The sequence below is a fragment of the Lutra lutra genome, chromosome 4, assembly GCF_902655055.1.
Source record: "Lutra lutra chromosome 4, mLutLut1.2, whole genome shotgun sequence".
NCBI classification, from domain to species: domain Eukaryota; kingdom Metazoa; phylum Chordata; class Mammalia; order Carnivora; family Mustelidae; genus Lutra; species Lutra lutra.
Genome location: NC_062281.1, coordinates 111,850,419 through 111,870,529, shown reverse-complemented (window position 1 = coordinate 111,870,529; position 20,111 = coordinate 111,850,419). Strand labels below are relative to the sequence as shown.

The window sequence follows — 20,111 nt, the reverse complement described above, 5'->3', positions numbered from 1 at the left end:
ATAATGGGCACTAATGCGACAGTTTTGCTGGGGGACAGCAAGAAAGGCTAATTTTGGAGCCCTGGAGAAGAGTGATGAACAGGAGGGCAGTGCAATGAGAGGGTCATGGGACAGACTGAAAGGAGAAGAAGGTATGCGTGGGAAAGCCTGACACAAACATGAACATGAACTGTGTTTCCCATCAATTAGGGTCCCAATCTAATATCTGTACTTCCACAGTACTTAGTATGTCTCAGGCACAGTTCTAAGTCCTCATTTAATCAATAGTAGCTTTTATTTTTATCCCTATATTAGAGTTGTAAAAACCAAAGCACAAAAAGGTTGAGTATCTTCCAAAGCTTCACAGCTAGTTAGTGGCAGAGCTGGGATGAAAACCCAGGAACATTTCATAATCATGAATTATTATGATTTTATACAGCATACATCCTAGAGCAGTGGCTCTCAAACATGTTTTTGACCATGACTCCCAGGAGGAATACATGACCCAGTACAACAAAACATAATAGAAACAGAAGTTTTTTGAAATAATAGACTTACCAGGTGCATTGCATTCAGATCTTTCCAATTTTATTTTTAAAAAATCATTGGTTGCAACTGATAAATACCTTTTACAACCTTCAGTGGATTATTATTTACAATTTGAAAAACACTACTGCAGAGACCAGGGCTACGAGTGATCATTCAATATCTCCACTTGGATGTTTGACGGTTATGTCAAACAAATGAATAGTTACCTTCACTTGGTTACTGACAGTCTTCAACCAAACTCCTGAATTTCATCCTCCAGTTCTGCTCCTTCCCTTTTACTCCTCTCTCATTAAATGGCAGCTCCTTCTGCACTGTCCATATGGTAGCCACTAGCCACAAATATATGGAGTGCTTGAGATGTAATTATTGTAATTGAGACATGCTAGAACTGCAAAATACACACCAAATTTGGAAGACTTGGTAGGAAAAAATATATTATTAAATTTAAATATGTCTATATATATAAATTTATATATTAAATTGAATATAAATATATTAAATATTTTCTTTTTTTCTTTTTTTAAATTATGTTATGTTAATCACTGTATTAAAATATATTATTAAAATTATTTTCACTTGTTTCTTTTTACTTTTGGGGGGCTACTTGAAAGATTTTTTTTTAACCTATATGGCACATTATATTTCTTTTCTTTTCTTTTTTCATTATATTTCTATTGGACAATAATCTTCTGCTTGCTCAGGCTAAAAACCTTAAAATCACCCATGACTCTTTTCTCTCCATTAGTATAAACTGTACTTTCAAAATAGATCTGTAATTTAATGACTTCCATCTCCTTCACTGCTGACTTTCTTTTTACACAAACACACCGCTCTCTTGGTTAACTGAAATAACTGGTCTTGCTTCCTTCCTCACTACACCCTCCAGTTTATTTAGCTATTCTCTATAAAGTTGCAGAGTAATCCTTTTAAAAGTTCTATTGGATTATGTTCCTCCTCTGTTCAAAATCCTCCAATGTCTCTTCTGCCCAGATTAAAAGCCCAAATCCTTGCCATAGCCTACAAAGTCTTATAAGATATGGCTGCCCACCTCCCCCACCCCCATTATCCGTCCTAATTTTTTACAACTCTCTCCAATCAGTTATGGCGGACTCCTTGATTCCAGCAAATATGCTCCTACCTCATGGCCTTTCCACTTCGGTATCTCTGTGTGTAACCCTCTACCCTGCATATCCTCCTTCCTCTTACTCTGTGGGGATCAAATGTCAATTTACCAGCAAGTCCTTTACTGACTGTTGTATTTACAATTGCAAACCTCCCTCTCCTGACTCTTCCACACTTCCCACTTATCTTTTTCTTACAACCTTTCATTATCTTATATAATTGACTTATTTAATTTGTTTATCAGTCTCCCACAAATAAAATGTAGGAGTTCCATGTGGGCAGTGAATTTGTTTCACTTCCATGCCTGGCAAATCATAGGTGCTCAATAAATACTAGTCAAATGAATAAGTGAACTACAGGTTCCCAAACTCCGTTTTGGACCACTTGCAACTAACCATTCTCAGAAATCTGCTGAAACAAGCACTTCAGGATCTTTAGTTTTTAACCCATTATTGTTTTTAGACCTACAGTATTTCCACAATAAGGGAAGCAAGATTTTTCTCCACACTCGAAACCTTTGTCCGTTTTCTCATGATCCTTAGGTGTCCTCAAAACACGCTAGAAGACAGGTTTTTGCATTAAATCTCCATAGGCATTTGTACCACATCTTAAATTTCTTGTCTAAAATACGTGCAGCAATAGCCAGTATAGATCTTTTTTTTAAGCAATCGTAGTTATATTTATTGAGCCCATACTGTATAACAATTGCTCTCCTGTCTTCTTTTTTTAAATTATCACGTTCAATTAGCCAGCATATGTACATCAGTAGTTTTTGATGTAGTGTTCAAGGATTCGTTAGTTGTGTATAACACCCAGCGTTCATCTCCACAGGTGCCCTCCTTATCCTTAATCCCATACAACCTTCAGGTCTATGCAATGTACATCAGATGCAACCAGACATTGTACAAGTGGTATTTACACCCTCAAGTGTTTGTAAACTGGCCACACTTCACCTACCTAGTAGTTGCGTGTCTGCATTCAAGATGAGCCCTGTGTTAGCACTAGAGTTGGTAGACACTTGAAGGATGTAATGACAGAGACGGTAGCCAGGCCCCTTATTTTAGACATGGGGAAATCAAGATTGAGAGAACTGGGGCCAAGCAAACTTGGGCCACATTAAAAAAAAAAATAATAAATAAATAAACAAACACTTTTAAAATTTTAAAAATGAAAACAAAAACACAAAACACATCGTGGTAGAAGAGAAGCATCACCAGAAGCCAGGTCGCTTGCCTCCCACCATTGAGCCGTTCCACAAAACGACCCAGTTGTGCAGCTCAACCTAGCGGCAGCCTTCTACCGCACCATTTTGAGGTTCAAACACGAGCTCCCGGGCGGGTAAAGGAAGTACAGGAGCTGGACCTCGCACCTCCCTAGCGGCAAGAAAAAAAAAAAGCTCCCTGCCTGGGCCGCAGCCGCCTCCCGGACCCCGACCCGGCTGACCACAGTCTCGCGAGACTAGAGGTAGCGACGAGCGGGTGCGGAGCCTCCCGGAAGTGGGCGAGGGTATCTGACAGCTCCCACCCCGGCGTTTGCACTCGAGGCCGGGTAGGATCGAGGGTCTCCAGAGGGACCAACGCGAGACGGAGTCACGGAGAAGCTCTCTGCCATTCACACAGCGGCCTCGGCCCTGGCCCAGCGGCCGCCGCCCCGCCCTTTGCCCTTCACGGCGCCCGGCCCTCCTTGTCTGGGGCTGCTTTCTGCGCCTGGGCAGCCTGCCTTTCCCTTTTCGCTTTCCTTCACGTCTCCTCCCCCGACTCCAATACCAGAGTGGCGGGTCCTGCAGTGTCCCAGAAGCTGCACGTATAACTTGCTCAGTGTAAGTGCTAGGAATGCCGCTGGCCTCTCTGGGAAATGCGTTCTTTCTATCTATAGCTCTGTCTGTACATCCTATGTCTGCAGCAGCTATTCCAGGGGCAACAACTGCTTCCCTCTGTTCTCATCTCCCCATTGGTGGCTTCCAACCCGAATTTGGGAATGGGGAACTCTCCCACCTGTTATCTTTGAGCAGACTAATCTCTTGTAAGCAGAAGTGCCATTTGTGGTCTTCAGAGCCTTTTGGCTTGGGACCGGGAATTTTCCCCCGCAGCCCAAATCCAGGCTTTCCAAAACGTATTGCTTTTCTCTGAGAATGATTAAGTTTTGTGTTTTGTTTTAATTGTAAGAATCTATAATACAGTAGTTTTGCTTCGGTCCTATTGTGCTCGAAGGGTGGAAACAACTACTAATTTGCCTTCTCAGGTCTTATTTATAAAATTCATTCTTTCTCTTGGCTCTGCTAGGGTTAAAACACATTTAGAACATGTAAGTGCGGCTGTCAGCCTTAAAGAATTTAAGATGGTAGTTATTTTCTTTATCTTAATTCCTTTTTGTTTCATAGGGGTAACTCATTCGATTTCGGAGTTCTTTTAATTCTGAAAGATTTGAAGTCTTCTAGAAGCCAAAATGGGACACAGTAAACAGGTTAGAATTCTACTTCTGAACGAAATGGAAAAGCTGGAAAAGACCCTCTTCAGACTTGAACAAGGTCAGTAGCAAGTTATTTAGTTAGCTCTGTGCCTTTAAAATTTTTTTAATGTGTCTTTTAAATTTTTAATTAAATGTCATATTAAATTTTTTTAAACTTTAAGATAGATATAATTGCCAAGGACCTTTCTAAATTTGATCAGTGCAAAGATGGTGCTGTATTCTAAAAATATCACTAATGAGAGTTAATTTTAGTTATAAAATTGAAAATATTTTGGGTTTGTCATGTTAGAATAAGGATAAAGTAGCTCACTTTCTTTCCATGGTAATTTCCACTTACAACAGAAGCTGCATATAGGATCAAGACATTCACCATATTATTTCTATTAACAATTATTATAAAAACTTGGTAAATTACTTCATCTGTAATTTTACTTGGAGCATATGTATAGTTTTGCTTTTTATAGCCCTCATTCTTTTCCTTTACTGGAACTTTGACTTAGTAAAATGGATCACAGCAAAAGGCAAACTATTACTTAGGTTTCTCAAAAGCCTCTCAAATAATGGTGAAGAAAAAGCTGAAAATATTTTTTGCCAAATAAAAAGTGAAAAATTTGATCAGGTTATGTTGAAATATATTTGAGCTCTTTTTTTTTTTTTTAGACTTTATACTTTTTCAATATTGAAAAACATTCCGCACTCATTTATGTTAATATAAGTTGTGAAGTAGAAATTTAATGTATGAAATATAAAATGAAGCCCCTTTTAATAGTATAACAGACATTGATAGTAAACATTGAAGGATTTTTCCCCCATTATATTGAGTTAAATATTTGACGGAAAAAAAAATTCAACCATCAAATGCGTTAGTTCCATGCCAAATCACCTTCTTCCAACTTTGGCATTTCAGATCACCGAGTACTTACTCCATTTTTGGTTTTCCTGACTCTGCACTTTCCTGGTTTTGATTTTTTTTCCTACCCTCTTGAGTACTCTTGTCAACTTCTTGGTGTCTCTTGTTGAACTCTCTTCCTTCCACATTTTAATTAATTCTATCTATCTGCAAGAAATCCTTTCTTTTTCTCTTCTAATGCCCCTAAAGAATTACACATTCTCATAGCCTCATTTGTTGCTTTTATGCTGACGGCTCTTTTTGGAAGAAGAACCTTGAATTTTGCTTGCTTCTTGAAAGCCAGGAGTATAATAGCAAGAGTACAAAATTAGAATTTTCTTGGCTCTGCTGCTAACAGCTTTTTTGACTTTGGGAAAATCCATGAATTATTAACATTTATTTGTGAAGTGAAGATGTTAATTTCTGCTCCTCTATCTTCCTGGATTTTGAACCTCAAAATTAATAATATATGTTTGTTTTTTTTTTTTTCAAGATTGCATTCTTCTAATTGAGAGAGAAAGAGAGTGAGAGAGAGAGAACACAAGAGGGGAGAAGGTCAGAGGGAGAAGCAGACTCCCTGTGGAACTGGGAGCCCGATGCAGTACTAGATCCCAGGACTCCAGGATCATGACCGAGCTGAAGGCAGCCTCCCAACCAACTGAGCCATCCAGGCGCCCCTAATATATGGTTTTAAAGTCCTAAATTGGTAAAAGGCATTGATAGATCACTATACCTATCTATTTTGCCCTGGTTTCTTGGCTTCATCCAGGTATTACACTATAGAATAGACTCAGGATAGCTCCACTTGGAGATGCTTAAGTCTAGCATCCAAAATCATCTCCTCCCCATTCTCAAACCTTGTTTATTTCCCATCCTGTTCATTTTAGTGATATCTCCATTTTCATAGTTTCAAGGCCTTTGAAACTTTGTACTCTTCTTTGACAATTTCTTCTCTTTAACTGCAGTCTCTTTAAGTACTATTAATTTCTTCCCAAATGTCTCTCTTTGCCTGTCTCTATCTTTCATATGCCTGAATATGGATTCTAGAATAATCTTCTTGGGGCCCTGCGTGGCTCAGTTGGTTAAGTGGTTGCTTTTGTCTCAGACCATGATCCCAGGGCCCCCATATCGAGCCCTGCATCAGGGTCCTTGCTCAGTGGGGAACCTGCTTCTCCTTCTGCCTGCCACTCCCAATTTTTATACACGTGCTCTCTCTCTCTGACCAATAAATAAAATCTTAAAAAGGAAAAAAAGAATAATCTTCTTATGCCATCTCTTCCCTTTTCATTTATTGATGTTTCTATATAAAGTCAAATTTAAATGCCTCTGGCTGGCTTCCAAGACATTCTGTAATGGAATCCATCTTCCCCAGCCAAGGTGGTTATCTCATTGCTCCCCATTACTAATGTTCTACATCTTTATAGTTCCCTTCTTAATTCTTTACCCCTGGCTTTTCTCATAGCTTTCCTGACACCCTCACCTTGTCAGATTCCTCTATATCTATTAAATCCCTTTCCTATTATTCTGTGTGTCCCCTGCCTCTCAACTTTCAGCTAAAATTCTGCCTCCTTCATGAGATCTTTCCTTAACTTTTTGTTATCTCCTTTCTTTGGTTTCCAATCACACAGTAGTCACAGAACAATTAAGTCCTGAACAATGTAGCAGTTTCTTTTCTTTCTCTTTCTTTTATTTTTTATTATTTTTTTTAATTTATTATTTGTCAGAGAGAGAGAGAGAGACAGAGCGAGCACAGGCAGACAGAGCGGCAGGCAGAGGCAGAGGGAGAAGCAGGCTCCCCACAGAACAAGGAGCCCGATGTGGGACTCGATCCCAGGACTCTGGGATCATGACCTGAGCCGAAGGCAGCGGCTTAACCAACTGAGCCACCCAGGCGTCCCTCTTTCTTTTTTTTTTAAATGTAGCAGTTTCTAAAAGCTTTTCGGTCCAGCTAGAGTTTAAGATCTGTGAGGATAGGGAAAGTATTATAAACCTAGTACAATGTACAACAGTCAGTAAATCCTTGCTAATTGATTACCAAAACACAAGTCAAAGCAAGCAAAAAGTGTAAATTCAGCCAATTTATTTGAAGAGGGAAGGGTTTATAAAATAAGAATGATGTGGTTCAGTCTGTAGCTCTAGTTAAAACCAGTAAATTCAACCAAATGATATAAATGGGAACATGTCAGTTTTTTGGGTACAGTAATAAGGTGATCATGTTGTTATAAAAGGTAATTATAATGTGAAAGATGAAGGGATGTTGGAGACAAAAAATCATCAAGAAGGCTATTTTGAAAAGATGTCTGGTTAAAGATAAGGGTTTAACTACAGAAAAAAGGGAATAAAGTATGAGACATTTTTAAATTCATAGGACTTGGTGACCAATTAGGTGTGAAGAAATTGCCAGTTTTTGGTTCTTTCATATTTAATTGGTCACCAAGTCTTTCTTCATTTTTTCTTTTCTTTTCACTTTTCCCTAAGAAAGGATTCCTCCTCATTTTCAAGGCTAGTATCTCTATAGATTCTTCTAATTCAACAAGTACAAGACCAAATAATGATTTTTTTCTAGCCAAATCATAGTCTTCCCCTATATTTCCTATTTCATTCAGTGGCAGAATAATGAACAAAATCAGTTTTCCCCAAACCTGGAGTTCTTCCATTTTTATATTGGTTGCTCAAATTTCAACTTACAATTTTTTTGATTAGGAGCTTGAGCTTATATAAATTTAGTGGAGGGAACAAGATGGAAAAATTTAGTTTATATTAATAGTTTAATCACTCACTTTACTAGTTGCCTACAGGAGGGAATGGCTAATCTGAGTAAAGTATTCCTAGTGTTCTATGAGGCATAAGATAGCCACACCATGTACTGCTATGACCTAAGCTAATTTTAGTAAACTGAGTAATTATGGAATCTGACGTACTCTAGGTATTCTAATGTTTCATGTACTGTATATAAAAATTTTAGTTTCAGGGAGTTGTACTAGAGGTCTACAGAATGGCTATGTGCCCTTGAGGGTAAAGCACTGATCTATCTACTGGAATATATGAAAAAAGTACATGATTTTTCCTTTCTTTTCCCTTTTTTGTTTCATCTGTTTCTGTTTTTAAAAAAGTTATTAAATCTGGGGGCACCTGCCTGGTTCAGGTAGAGCATGCAACTCGATCTCAGGGTCATGATTTCGAGCCCCACGTTGGGTATAGAGACCACTAAAAAATAAATAACTTTTTTTAAAAGACTTCTAAAAAAGCAGTTATATTTTGGTAATCCATAAATTGACATCGGTTCTTTTTGTTTGTGTGTCAGATAAGTTATAAACAAAAAGGACATTTTCTGAGAAAAGAGTAGAGGTTGTAGGTCTGGAAGGGTTTTACAATCACACCACATCTGGTTTGCTTGCGGTATGTTGCCACGGGTTACATTCTTAGCTAAACCAGTTTAAGTACATATACAAATAATATTATCTTAAATAGTAGAGTCTGTACAATACTTCGTAAAAAAAAGGTAGGATAACCATAAATGCCTCTTTTACCTCAAGAGGTTGTCAAACTTGAAGATGAGCTAGAAAGTATTTGATATTTATTGTTTGAGATTTGTCTTTTTCAGGGATGACATGTAGCTTTCAATAGTGCAATACTTAGAAAATATTTTCTAAAAAAAAACTTCTGAAAAAATAAACACAATTTGTGAGGTAAACATGAGTGAGAAAGTTAACTGCTTTTTGATGAAAATTAATACTATAGAAGAGAGTCGAGCACATTTTTTCCTGTAAAGCTTCAGATAGCAAATATAGCAAATATGTCAGCTTTGCAGGCCATATACTTTCTGTTGCAACTACTCAACTCTGTCATTGTATCACAAAAGCAACCATAAACAATACATAAGTGAATGGGTGTGGCTGTGTTCCAATAAAACTTTATTTACAGAAACAGGCTGCATATAGTTTGCTGACATTTCAACAAAAATCTTTACATAATTGGTGAATGAGATTGAAAAGTTAATGTCATGGATTAGTAAACATAGCCACCAAGAGCTTCTTCCATTTGAATTTGAGTATCTTTTTGTGGTGTTTTTTCAAGTCTGAGGACACTAAGCCAAATATCAATAAACAGATGTTGAAATCTTTAAATTACTTTATCATAAAATATTAAACCACGACTTAAAATTAATGAAATTTATTTAATCCCATTGCTGTCACTGACAGATATTATCAGTATTTGAGAGCTAAAAAAATTTTTTCTGTCCATTAATAAATAGAATTAGTTATTTAAAATATTGCTTATTTTATTTATATCTTATCCCAATTTTATTTTGTAATGTATATAATCAATTAAATCATCATACATGTGTATTCTATAAATAAATATTCATATTTAGAGAATGCTATCAGTTTTTTTCTGAGGGTATACCACTGATCCAAATACTGTTTTGAGATTTTGGATGAGTTTTAACCTTTGTACTACAAGTTCTCTGAATCCTTGTGTAATGATAAAAACAATATTTGTATAAACTGAACAGGAGACAGGTTGTTTAAATATGCTCAGACAACTAATCTCTGATGTTTGTACCTGTTCAAAATGATACCACTTATTCTGTAATAAATGTAATTATTGTAAAGATGTAGATATTTATGATTCTCACAGTCACTGAGCATTAAAATTTTGTGTTTTAATTCCTTCAGCAATTATTTCTCAAACTATCTCTTCATACTTGTGCCTCTAACTTTAAAATGATGTTTCCCCAATTATAAAAGTATACAGCATATAAAAAGCCTTTTCTCTATGGTCATTGTTTCAAAACAAAATTGGGTTTATACTATACAAGCAAGTTGAAACCTGCTTAAAGTATAATGGTGTGTGAATTCCACCTCCTGGTTTACACATTTCAGCCATGCTTTTATCCAGAAAGGATTTCAAAAGATCTATGTAGATGCGTAAAATGAGCAAAACAGAATAAAAATAGCCATGTTATTAAATATCTTTAGATGACATGACTTATAAAGGCTTATAATATTCTAGCTTGGATAAGACCATAATTCGTACCATAATTTATTTAATCATTCCCAATCATTAGATATTTAGTTTGTTGTCAGTTTACTTAATTGTAGTAAATAAAGCTGTTATGAATATACTCTGTGTTTACATCATTGATTAATTCCTCACAAAATATATATGTATATGAAATTATTGAGTCAAACATAACCCTTATTAACACTTAGTATATTTATGCCAAATTACATATAGAAAAATTTGTGTATATAGCTACTTGGAAAAGAAATTGTAAGTTTCCCTGTACAATGTAAGAAGTAAAAGCAAGTCCCTAGAGTTTTGCAGTTACTTAATAATGCCATTTGGGTAATTTGTTTCTTACTTGTTAAAGCCATTTGCTATAAAAAAATTATTTTCATAATTTAGTGCAATCCAAGAGTATGGTTAGCAGTACTTATCACTAAATTATACCTTTTTGCAAGGAATGCCTAGAACTTCATTCCTCACATTGTCTGCATTATGCAAAACACAGTATTTGTATTTCTTTAGGCAAAATAGAGGTATTTGATTGGATTATAGTAAAGTGAAAGAGTCCAGCATTCTCTTAATGTCTTTTATTGAAATCTTGTGTTCACAAAGAATAGCTTACCTGGTATTTAATGTTGTGATGTAGAATTTACCATCTGTCAAACATCACTGGGAAGGGTTTACTTCTACCAAAGAGCAATTTTAAACATGACTGAAACGTGTACATGTTCTGCATTTTAGGATTTGCTTTGAATCAAACCGATGCTGATACGGACACTGCTGTCTCTGATTCATATCCGCCACAGTAGGGTTCATTGTAGCTTCAGCCTTGCTTATTTGTAATATCTTTTCTTTTCTTTTTTTTTAAGATTTTATTTATTTGACAGACAGAGATCACAAGCAGGCAGAAAGGCAGGCAGAGAGAGAGAGAGAGAGAGAGGAAGGGAAGCTGACTCCCCACTGAGCAGAGAGCCTGATGTGGGGCTCCATCCCAGGACCCTGGAATCATGACCTGAGCCTAAGGCAGAGGCTGTAACCCACTGAGCCACCCAGGCGCCCCTGTAACATCTTTTCTGACATTGAAAAATCACCTTTATTGTTGAAAGATATTTTCACCAGGTATAGAATTCCAGGCTGACAGTTTTAATCTTTCAGTACAATTGACCTTAAACAGTGCAGAGGTTAGGGGCACTGACCCACCTCCCCACGTAGCCAGAAATCCAAATGTAACTTTAGACTCCCCCAAAACTTTACTAATAGCATACTGTTGACCCGAAGCCTTAAAGATAACACATATTTTGTATGTTATATATATTATATGCTGCAATCTAATAGTGAGTAAGCTATAGAAAAGATAATGTTATTAAGACAGTCATAAGGAGGGGCATCCGGGTGGCTCAGTCAGTTAAGCCTCTGCCTTCAGCTGAGGTCATCATCTCCAGGTCCTAGGATCTAGCCCCAATTAGAGCTCTCTGCTCAGTGGGGAGTCTGCTTCTCCCCCTCCCTCTGTGCCTCACCATCACTCATTCTCTTTCTCTCAAATAAATAAAATATTTTTAAAAAAATCATGAGGGGGCACCTGGGTGGCTCAGTGGGTTAAGCCTCTGCCTTTGGCTCAGGTCATGATCCCGGGATCCTGGGATTGAGCCCCGCATTGGGTTCTCTGCTCAGCAGGGAGCCTGCTTCCTTTCCTCTCTCTCTGCCTGCCTCTCTGCCTGCTTGTGATCTCTGTCTGTCAAATAAATAAATAAAAATCTTTAAAAAAAATCATGAGGAAAAGAAAATATATTTATAGTACTGTACTGTTAAAAAAAAATATGTAAGTAGACCTGGACAGTTCAAACCCATATCATCCAAGAATCTACTGTACCTTTAAAGATACTGCACCACTGTCTTCTTGCTTTTACTGTGTCCCAGGAGACTCTGTCATCTTTATCATTCTTTCTCTGAACTTACTGTGACATTTTCCCTCCCTCTGGCTACTTGTAAGATATTCTCTTTATCACTGGTTTTGAGCAATTTGCTTCTGATGTTTCTTGGTGTGATTTCCTTCGTGTTTCTTTTTTTTTTTTTTAAAGATTTTATTTATTTATTTGACAGAGAGAGCTCAAGTAGACAGAGAGGCAGGCAGAGAGAGAGAGAGAGGGAAGCAGGCTCCCTGCTGAGCAGAGAGCCCGATGCGGGACTCGATCCCAGGACCCTGAGATCATGACCTGAGCCGAAGGCAGCGGCTTAACCCACTGAGCCACCCAGGCGCCCCTCCTTTGTGTTTCTTGACAGAGTTTTTTGAACTTCTTTGATCTGTTAATTTGTTGTTTTTATCAAATTTGGGGATTTTTCTACCCATTATTTCTTTAAACACTTGATATCCCCCCTCTCTTTCCTCTTCTTTTAGGACTCTAATTACCTGTATATTAGGCCACTTGACTTGTTCCACAGATCACTGATGCTTTTTCAATCTTTGGCTTCTTTTTTCTCTGTTTTGTTTTGCATATTTCTATTCCCGTGTCTTGAAAGTCGATAATTTTTTTTTCTGCCATGTCTCACCATCCATTAATTACATGTTGCAGATTTTTCGTCTCAGACCTTATAGTTTTCATTTTTAAAGTTTTATTTGGGGCGCCTGGGTGGCTCAGTAGGTTAAGCCACTGCCTTCAGCTCAGGTCATGATCTCAGGGTCCTGGGATTGAGTCCCACATCGGGTTCTCTGCTCAGCAGGGAGCCTGCTTCCCTTCCTCTCTGCCTGCCTCTCTGCCTACTTGTGATCTCTGTCAAATAAATAAATAAAATCTTTAAAAAAATGAAATAAAGTTTTATATGGAGCTTTTGTTCTGTGTTTTAATATTTTCCATGTCTTGAAATAACTTTTTAAACATATGGAATACAGTTATGATAACTGATGTCCTTCCTTATCTTCTAGTTCAACATCTATGTCATTCCTGGGTTGTTTGGATGCCAGACATTACGAATTTTACCTTGTTGGATGCTGGGTAGTTTTGGATTCCTATTAATGTTTTTTTGTCTTTGTTTTGTAATGAAGTTAAGTTACTTGGAAATATTTTAATACTTTTGAGCTTTACTCTTATGATTTGTGAAGCTAGTCTAGTCTGTGCCTGGTCTAGGGCTCATTATTCTCCACCACTGGAACAAGAGCCTCTGAACTGTCTCCCCAGTGCCTCATGAATTATTAATTTTTCCAATCTGGCTGGTGCAAACTAGTGCTCTTCCTGGTCTCAGACATGCACTGATCAGTACTCTGCTGAATACTGAAAGGAGGCCTTCAGCAAATCTCTGGAGTTCTGTCTCTGTGCAGCTTTCTCCTCCTCAATAACTGTTCTCTTCTGCAAACTAGCTGCTTTGGTCTCTACAGATTCTTAGCTCCATCTTCTCAGCTCAGAAAGTTAGTTGAGCTCTGCCTCATTCTCCTCCTTTTGCCTCAACCTGGAACTTCTTCCAAGGTAGTAAGAAGGGGCATTTGTAAGGTTCACTTTGCTTATTTTCTGTCTCTTAGGGATCACTGCCCTTTGTTGCCTGACGTCCAGACTTGAAAACTATCGTTTCATATATTTTTTCTGTTTTTTTCCTGGTTTCTTTCCTTTAAGTTTCAAGGAAGAGCGTAAATCCAATCCCTGTTATTCAATCCGTCTTTGCCAGAAGCAGGAGTCTCAGGTCCTTTACATATTCTGTTGCCTCTGTGTGGAATGCCCTACCCCCAGATATCTGTGTCATTGACACTCTCACCTCCTCTTTCTGTTTAGCAGTTTTTTATTGGATGGTAGACATTGTGAATGTTCTGTTATTGTATCTCTGGATTTTTTTGTCTTCCATTAAAGAAGTGATGCCTTTTATTTTAGCAGCCATATACATTATCTGTGGGTCACCTTATCCTTTTGAGGCTATTTTAAGCTTTGACAGGGTAAGTGTACAGTAGTTCTTACTCTAGGGCTATGTTAGCCCTTTTACATAGAAGCGACTCTTGAATACAACAGGTATTCAACAACGTCTCTTAACTCTGGCTGCTTGAAAGTTGCAATGTTTTCCAGGCCTGAGTAAGCTCTGGGAACTGGTCAATTGATAGTTTCTAGTAGTTATTCTTTGCCCAGCCTCCTGTAATCAAACACTTCCCATGTCAGCCTGGTATTCAGGCAGATTCAAGATGACCCTAAGTAATTTTCTGGAGCTCTTTCTTTGCATAGCTTTCTTCTGTGCCATACTCTGCTCTGAAAATTGAAGTTTCTTCATCCTCTCCAAACTCTAATCTCTGTCTCCTCAACTCAGACTACTGTTCCTCCTCCCTGTGTCACAGCCCAGAAAGTTTACCCAGTCTGAAATGTAGAGGGTTCATAGGAATCACCTTTCTCTCAGGTATCACAGTGCTTCACTACTTATTTCTGAAAACAGTTGTCTTATATATTTCTTCTAGTTTCTCAGCAGAGGGCAAATCTAATACCAGTTACTCCATTAAGGCCAGAAACAGACATACTCAGAGGGATATACAGAGTGATTTAATACACAAGTTAGGTCATGTGATGTCTCTGCTCAAAACTGTTCATTGGCTTCTCATTTTGGTCAGAGAAGAAACCAAAATACTTCCAATGGCCTACAAACTCATGATCTGACTTCCCTGTTATCTTTCTTTCCTTATATCCTACTACTTCTCTCCTAGCTTATTCCAATCCAGACATACTGAGCTCCTTGTTATTTCTGGAAACCACCAGGCATGCTTCCATCCTAAGTCCTCTCTGTTTCCTTTGCTTGGTCAATACTTTCCATAGATAGCCATGAATCGCCATGAGGCTAACTCCCTTGCTTCTCTCAAGCTTTTCAACTTCTTAACAACCGATCTATTTAAAATTGCTACCACCTCCCCGCCATCTCTTCTTTCCCCCCATTTTCCTTACAGTGCTCTGATTTTTTTCTTTTTTCTCTTAGCATTTATCCTTCCCTGGCATACTGTTTTTTCTTGCTTATTCGTCATGTTCATTGTTTAATGGCTGCCTTCCCCCTTTAGAACGCAAGCTCCACCAGGGCAGAGATCATTGTCTATTTTGTTTCCAATATATGGTGGGCACTCCTTACATAATTTTCTATACTTTGTTAGATGTTTAATAAATTGAACATTAAAAGTATAGGTATTAGTATGCTTCTTTCTTCCCAAAAAGTTTCTTCAGAAGTAGACATTTCCAGTTATAAAATAAGTAAGTCCCGGAGATGAAAAGTATAGCATAGGGAATATAGTCAATAATATTGTGATAACTTGGTATGATGACTACCCTTATTGCGGGGAGCATTGTGTAGTGTGTAGAATTTTTGAATCACTATGTTATACACTTGAAAGTAATATAACATCAAGTATGCTTCAATAATAAAAAAAATAAATAAATTTTTTAAATTTCCTTAAACTTGGGGCACCTGAGTGGCTCAGTGGGTTAAGCGTCTGCCTTAAGCTCAGGTCATGATCCCCAGGTCCTGGGATCGAGCCCCACATTGGGCTCTCTGCTCAGTGGGGAGCCTGCTTCCTCCTCTCTCTCTCTGCCTGCCTCTCTGCCTACTTGTGATCTCTGTCTGTCAAATAAATAAATAAAATCTTTAAAAAAATTTTTTTCCCTTAAGCTTAAAGATTATAATCAGCAAAACTAAATTTTCCTGCTTTCATTGGTTATTACCCTTTACTAATTGAAATGTTATATTCATGATTAAAATTTACAAGCCTTATATTTCTTATTAGGCTTTTGTTTTAATTCCAGTATAGTTAACAGTGTTAACTAATATAACAGTGTTATATTAGTTTCAGGTGTACATATAGTGATTCAACAATTCTGTACATTACTCAGTGCTCATCATGATAAATATACTCTTACATTCCTTATATTTTTAACAGACTTTTTTCTGACTTTTAGTCAGAATTTTCACATTCTAATAATTATATTCAAGATTTAAAACTGCCCTGAACCAACCACAATTTTTTATTTCACAGTAAAATTATAACTATAATGTGTTGATTTTTTTCATCCCATGGCAAAATACTTGTAACACATTATAGAAGTCTCAGATATATTTTAATAGAAATAGCCTAACAGGTAAAAGCAGCAATGTTTTGGCCCAAAGAATTTGAAGAAAAGTTTAAATATTAAATACTAAACCATGAGAAGTAGGGATAGAGGCAGTAGTTTGCTGGAATCACTTGTGTTGACTCACAGGAGCTGATTGTGCGTATGTCTTCCCAGTTCCATGCTCAGTGATATCACATTGGTAGCTTAAGGTTGACCACAGCAAGATTGTTTCCCCTAGAAAGTCAGCAAACACTGCTCAGTCAGGGCTCAACACTCCCAACCCCCAACCCCAGCCTCACACAGCCACTTGTTAACCCTTTATTACCACACTTGTGGATTTAAGCAGACATCCAGAACAGTATTAGGGGCTCATATGCCTCTGGAACTCCTGTTAGAAATCTGAAAACTGCCTTTCTAAAGGTTGTCTTCTCTTAGAAAGACTGGCTTTCTCTCTGTGGTGAGATGGTTGTTCTGTGGTACTTCCCAAGTTTTGCATATTATCACACACTGACACCAGAAACTCAGTTTCTCTGTTGCTGTTTGGAAAAAGACTAGAAAAGGTCTCTAAGTACTTATTTGCCCACCTTGGGCAGTCAATTCAGAGGTGGGGGCAAGGGGTTGGAAAGGTTGAGGGGTTATGGGAAATGAGGTAATATAAGAACTTTGCACATCCTGGAGAAAAAGAAACCCATGTGTACTGTTGGTGGGAATGTAAACTAGGATAGCCATTGAGGAAAACATTATGGAGATTCCTCAAAAGTTAGAAATAGAACTACCATATGATCCAGTAATTCCTATACTAAGTATTTACCCAAAGAACATCAAAACACTAGCTTGAGGGGCGCCTGGGTGGCTCAGTGGGTTAAAGCCTCTGCGTTCAGCTCAGGTCACGATCCCAGGGTCCTGGGATCGAGCCCCGCATCAGGCCCTCCGTTCCCCAGGGAGCCTGCTTCCTCCTCTCTCTCTGCCTGCCTCTCTGCCTACTTGTGATCTCTGTCTGTCAAATAAATAAATAAAAATCTTAAAAAAAAAAAACCACTAGCTTGAAAAGATAAATGCACCCATATGTTCATTGCAACATTATCTACAATAACCAAATGAAAGAAATCCAAGTGTCCATCCATAGATGAATTGATAAGGAAGATGTGGTGTTAACCATAAAAAAGAACAAAATCTTGCCATTTGCAACAACATGGGTGGATCTAGAGAATGAATCCCAAATGAAATAAGTCAGTCAGAGAAAGACAAATACCATATGATTTCACTCATATGTAGCATTTAAGAAACAAACAAAGAAAAAAGAGACAAACCAAAAAATACTCTTAAATACAAAGAACAAATATGGTTACCAGAGAGGAGGCAGATGGAGGGATGGGTTAAATAGGTTAAAAAAAAAAAAAAGAGTACACACATTGAGTAATATATAGAATTATTGAACACTATATTTTATACCTGGAAATAATATAACACTATATGTTAATTATACTGGAATTAAAATTAAAAAAGAAAGACTTCAAGTTCAGTAAAATTTCAATTTTGTTTTTTTATTTTAGTGTTATCCGAGTTTTCTAAAAGTACTCTCAATAAACTTGAAGACATATTATTAAAGAAAAAAGAGGGGTGCCTGGGTGGCTCAGCCAATTAAACGTCTGCTTTCAGCTCAGGTCATGATTCCAGGGTCCTGGGATTGATCCCCACATTGGGCTGCCTGCTCAGGGGGAGCCTGCTTCTCCCTCTGCCTGCTGATCTTCCTGCTTGTGCAGTCTCTCTCTCTCTCTGTGTCAAATAAATAAATAAAAATCTTTAAAAAAAAAAAAAAAGAAGAAGAAGAAGAAAAAGAATTTGCATATTCCAAAGTAGCCCTGCAAATAGTAATCAGTTTCCAGGAGAAGACAAGGACAGTATAGAGCAAACAGCAGTTCCATGATGTAAAGTGTCTGTTAAAATATAAAATTCAGCCAAATTAGTTTCAAATCAGCATTATTTATTAGGAGTTGTTTTATTTTTTTAAAGATTTTATTTACGTGGGGCTCCTGTGTGGTTCAGTTGGTTACCCATGTGTCTTCAGCTCAGGTCATGATCCCAGGGTCCTGGGATCAAGCCCCTTGTCGGGTTCCCTGCTCAGTGGGGAGCCTGCTTCTCCCTTTCCCCTCCCTTTGCCTCTTCCCTGCTCATGCTTGCTCTCTCACTCTCTCTCAAATAAATATATAAAATCTTTTAATAAAAGATTTTATTTATTTACTTATTTGTCAGAGAGAGAGTGAGAGAGCAAACGCACACAGCAGGCAAAGAGAGAAGCAGGCTCCCCACTGAGCAAGGAGCCTAATTCGAAACTCTATCCCAGGACCCCAGGATCACGACCTGAGCCAAAGGCAGATACTTAAGTGAAGGAGCCACACAGGCATCCCTAGGAGTTATTTAAACATAGTTGAGAAATCAGTTTATGTAATACTTTAAATAAAACATCTGTTTTTTTAATGTGGTAATTAAGTTCCTACAACGAGTTTATTGAATTGTGCTTTTTGTTTAGGGTTCGAACTACAGTTCCGATTAGGCCCCACTTTACAGGGAAAAGCAGTTACTGTGTATACAAATTACCCATTTCCTGGGGAAGCATTTAATCGAGAAAAATTCCGTTCCCTGGAATGGGAAAATCCAACAGAGAGAGAAGATGATTCTGATAAATACTGTAAACTTAATCTTCAGCAAGCTGGATCATTTCAGTATTACTTCCTTCAAGGGTAAGTCAGGTGTTCTGTATGTGGGTATAAAAGTTAATGTGGGGAATGTGGGATAAAAGTTAATTTATTTTACCTAAATTATCCAGCTTGTAAAAAGTTACTATATAAACCATGGCAGTGCAATTTTTACAGGATTTTTTGAGATGCAAATAGAATATGATTTTTTTATTCCTAGGAAGTAATTATAAGACTTATTGCAGATTCAGAATTTTTTTTAAGTAAACACTTGAATATTCTAGTCTTTTCATATAACTTCATTATATGATGCTATTTGCTTGAGTGCTGTTGTTATTACTGACAGATTTTAGTACACTTATTTTTCCTTAAAGAGCATTATTAGATGTTATATGTATTATATTATTATGTAGAGATTAGAAGAAGATAAAATGAGGCTTTTCCATTGAGTTTCATTGCAACTTTGTAAATGATTTTATGTTCTTAGAAATATATTTTTAAATGGGACAATTCCACTTCTCATTAGAAAAATCAGACTATCAGATGAGGATTTTTTTTTTTCTATCATTAATTGAGAAGTTTTTGTTTTGTTTTCTCTTTAGAAATGAGAAAAGTGGTGGCGGTTACATAGTTGTGGATCCTGTTTTACATGTTGGTGCTGATAATCATGTGTTACCCTTGGACTGTGTTACGCTCCAGACATTTTTAGCCAAATGTCTGGGACCTTTTGATGAATGGGAAAGCAGACTTAGGGTTGCAAAAGAATCAGGTAATGTCAGCTATCTTTTTTTTCTTTTTTAAAATAAATATAATTATCCTCTGTGATACAGATTTCAAAAGCTTTGATTCTCCTTTTAATTTTGTTTCTTAGTTTATTTAGTAATGTAAATAGAATCATACAAAGTTCTTAAGACAACCACGTTTAACCTACAAAAATAGTACATTATATGGTTCAACTCAGTAAACTAAGGAGCTCTAATAATAAAATGAGATCATTATTGTCTATAAGAATTTACTTTGACATATAAAAATTAGTAGTAAATTATTAAAATGTTTTGGAAAATGTATTATTATTGTATATAACTTTAATTCAACATTGAGTAACTATCTTCCATATAGAAGGTATGTGCTACCCCATATACAAAGGGTATATGCAAAGGGTAATATTAATTTTCTACTTTCAAGTTGAATATAATATGAGGAAAGAGATACATTCACTGACATAATTGAAACAGAACACAAGTACAGTGGAGGATTAAAAGTAGGAGCAAGACATGCTGATATACTTATATAAAATATATTTTCTACATGTATTATATATACATCCAACAAATATAAATC

General features: G+C 37.0%; 1 protein-coding gene and 1 long non-coding RNA gene across 4 annotated transcripts in view; one reads left to right on the top strand and one right to left on the bottom strand.

The window, feature by feature from the left end:
- LOC125096920 (uncharacterized) overlaps window positions 1-3,081 on the bottom strand; it is a 46,510-nt gene extending 43,429 nt beyond the window's left edge. The window contains exon 1 of the long non-coding RNA XR_007126442.1: window positions 2,608-3,081. This is a non-coding gene — a long non-coding RNA (uncharacterized LOC125096920). The remainder of the gene's footprint in view (window positions 1-2,607) is intronic.
- A 95-nt stretch (window positions 3,082-3,176) lies between these two features.
- AGL (amylo-alpha-1, 6-glucosidase, 4-alpha-glucanotransferase) overlaps window positions 3,177-20,111 on the top strand; it is an 80,813-nt gene continuing 63,878 nt past the window's right edge. Inside the window, exons 1-4 of one of the 3 annotated variants that reach the window (XM_047724067.1) lie at window positions 3,177-3,469; window positions 4,031-4,177; window positions 18,605-18,815; window positions 19,373-19,539. In XM_047724067.1, the coding sequence (XP_047580023.1) occupies window positions 4,096-4,177; window positions 18,605-18,815; window positions 19,373-19,539 (460 nt within the window). In that variant the 5' untranslated portion in view covers window positions 3,177-3,469; window positions 4,031-4,095. The other 2 variants (XM_047724068.1, XM_047724066.1) reach the window with 2 other exon arrangements.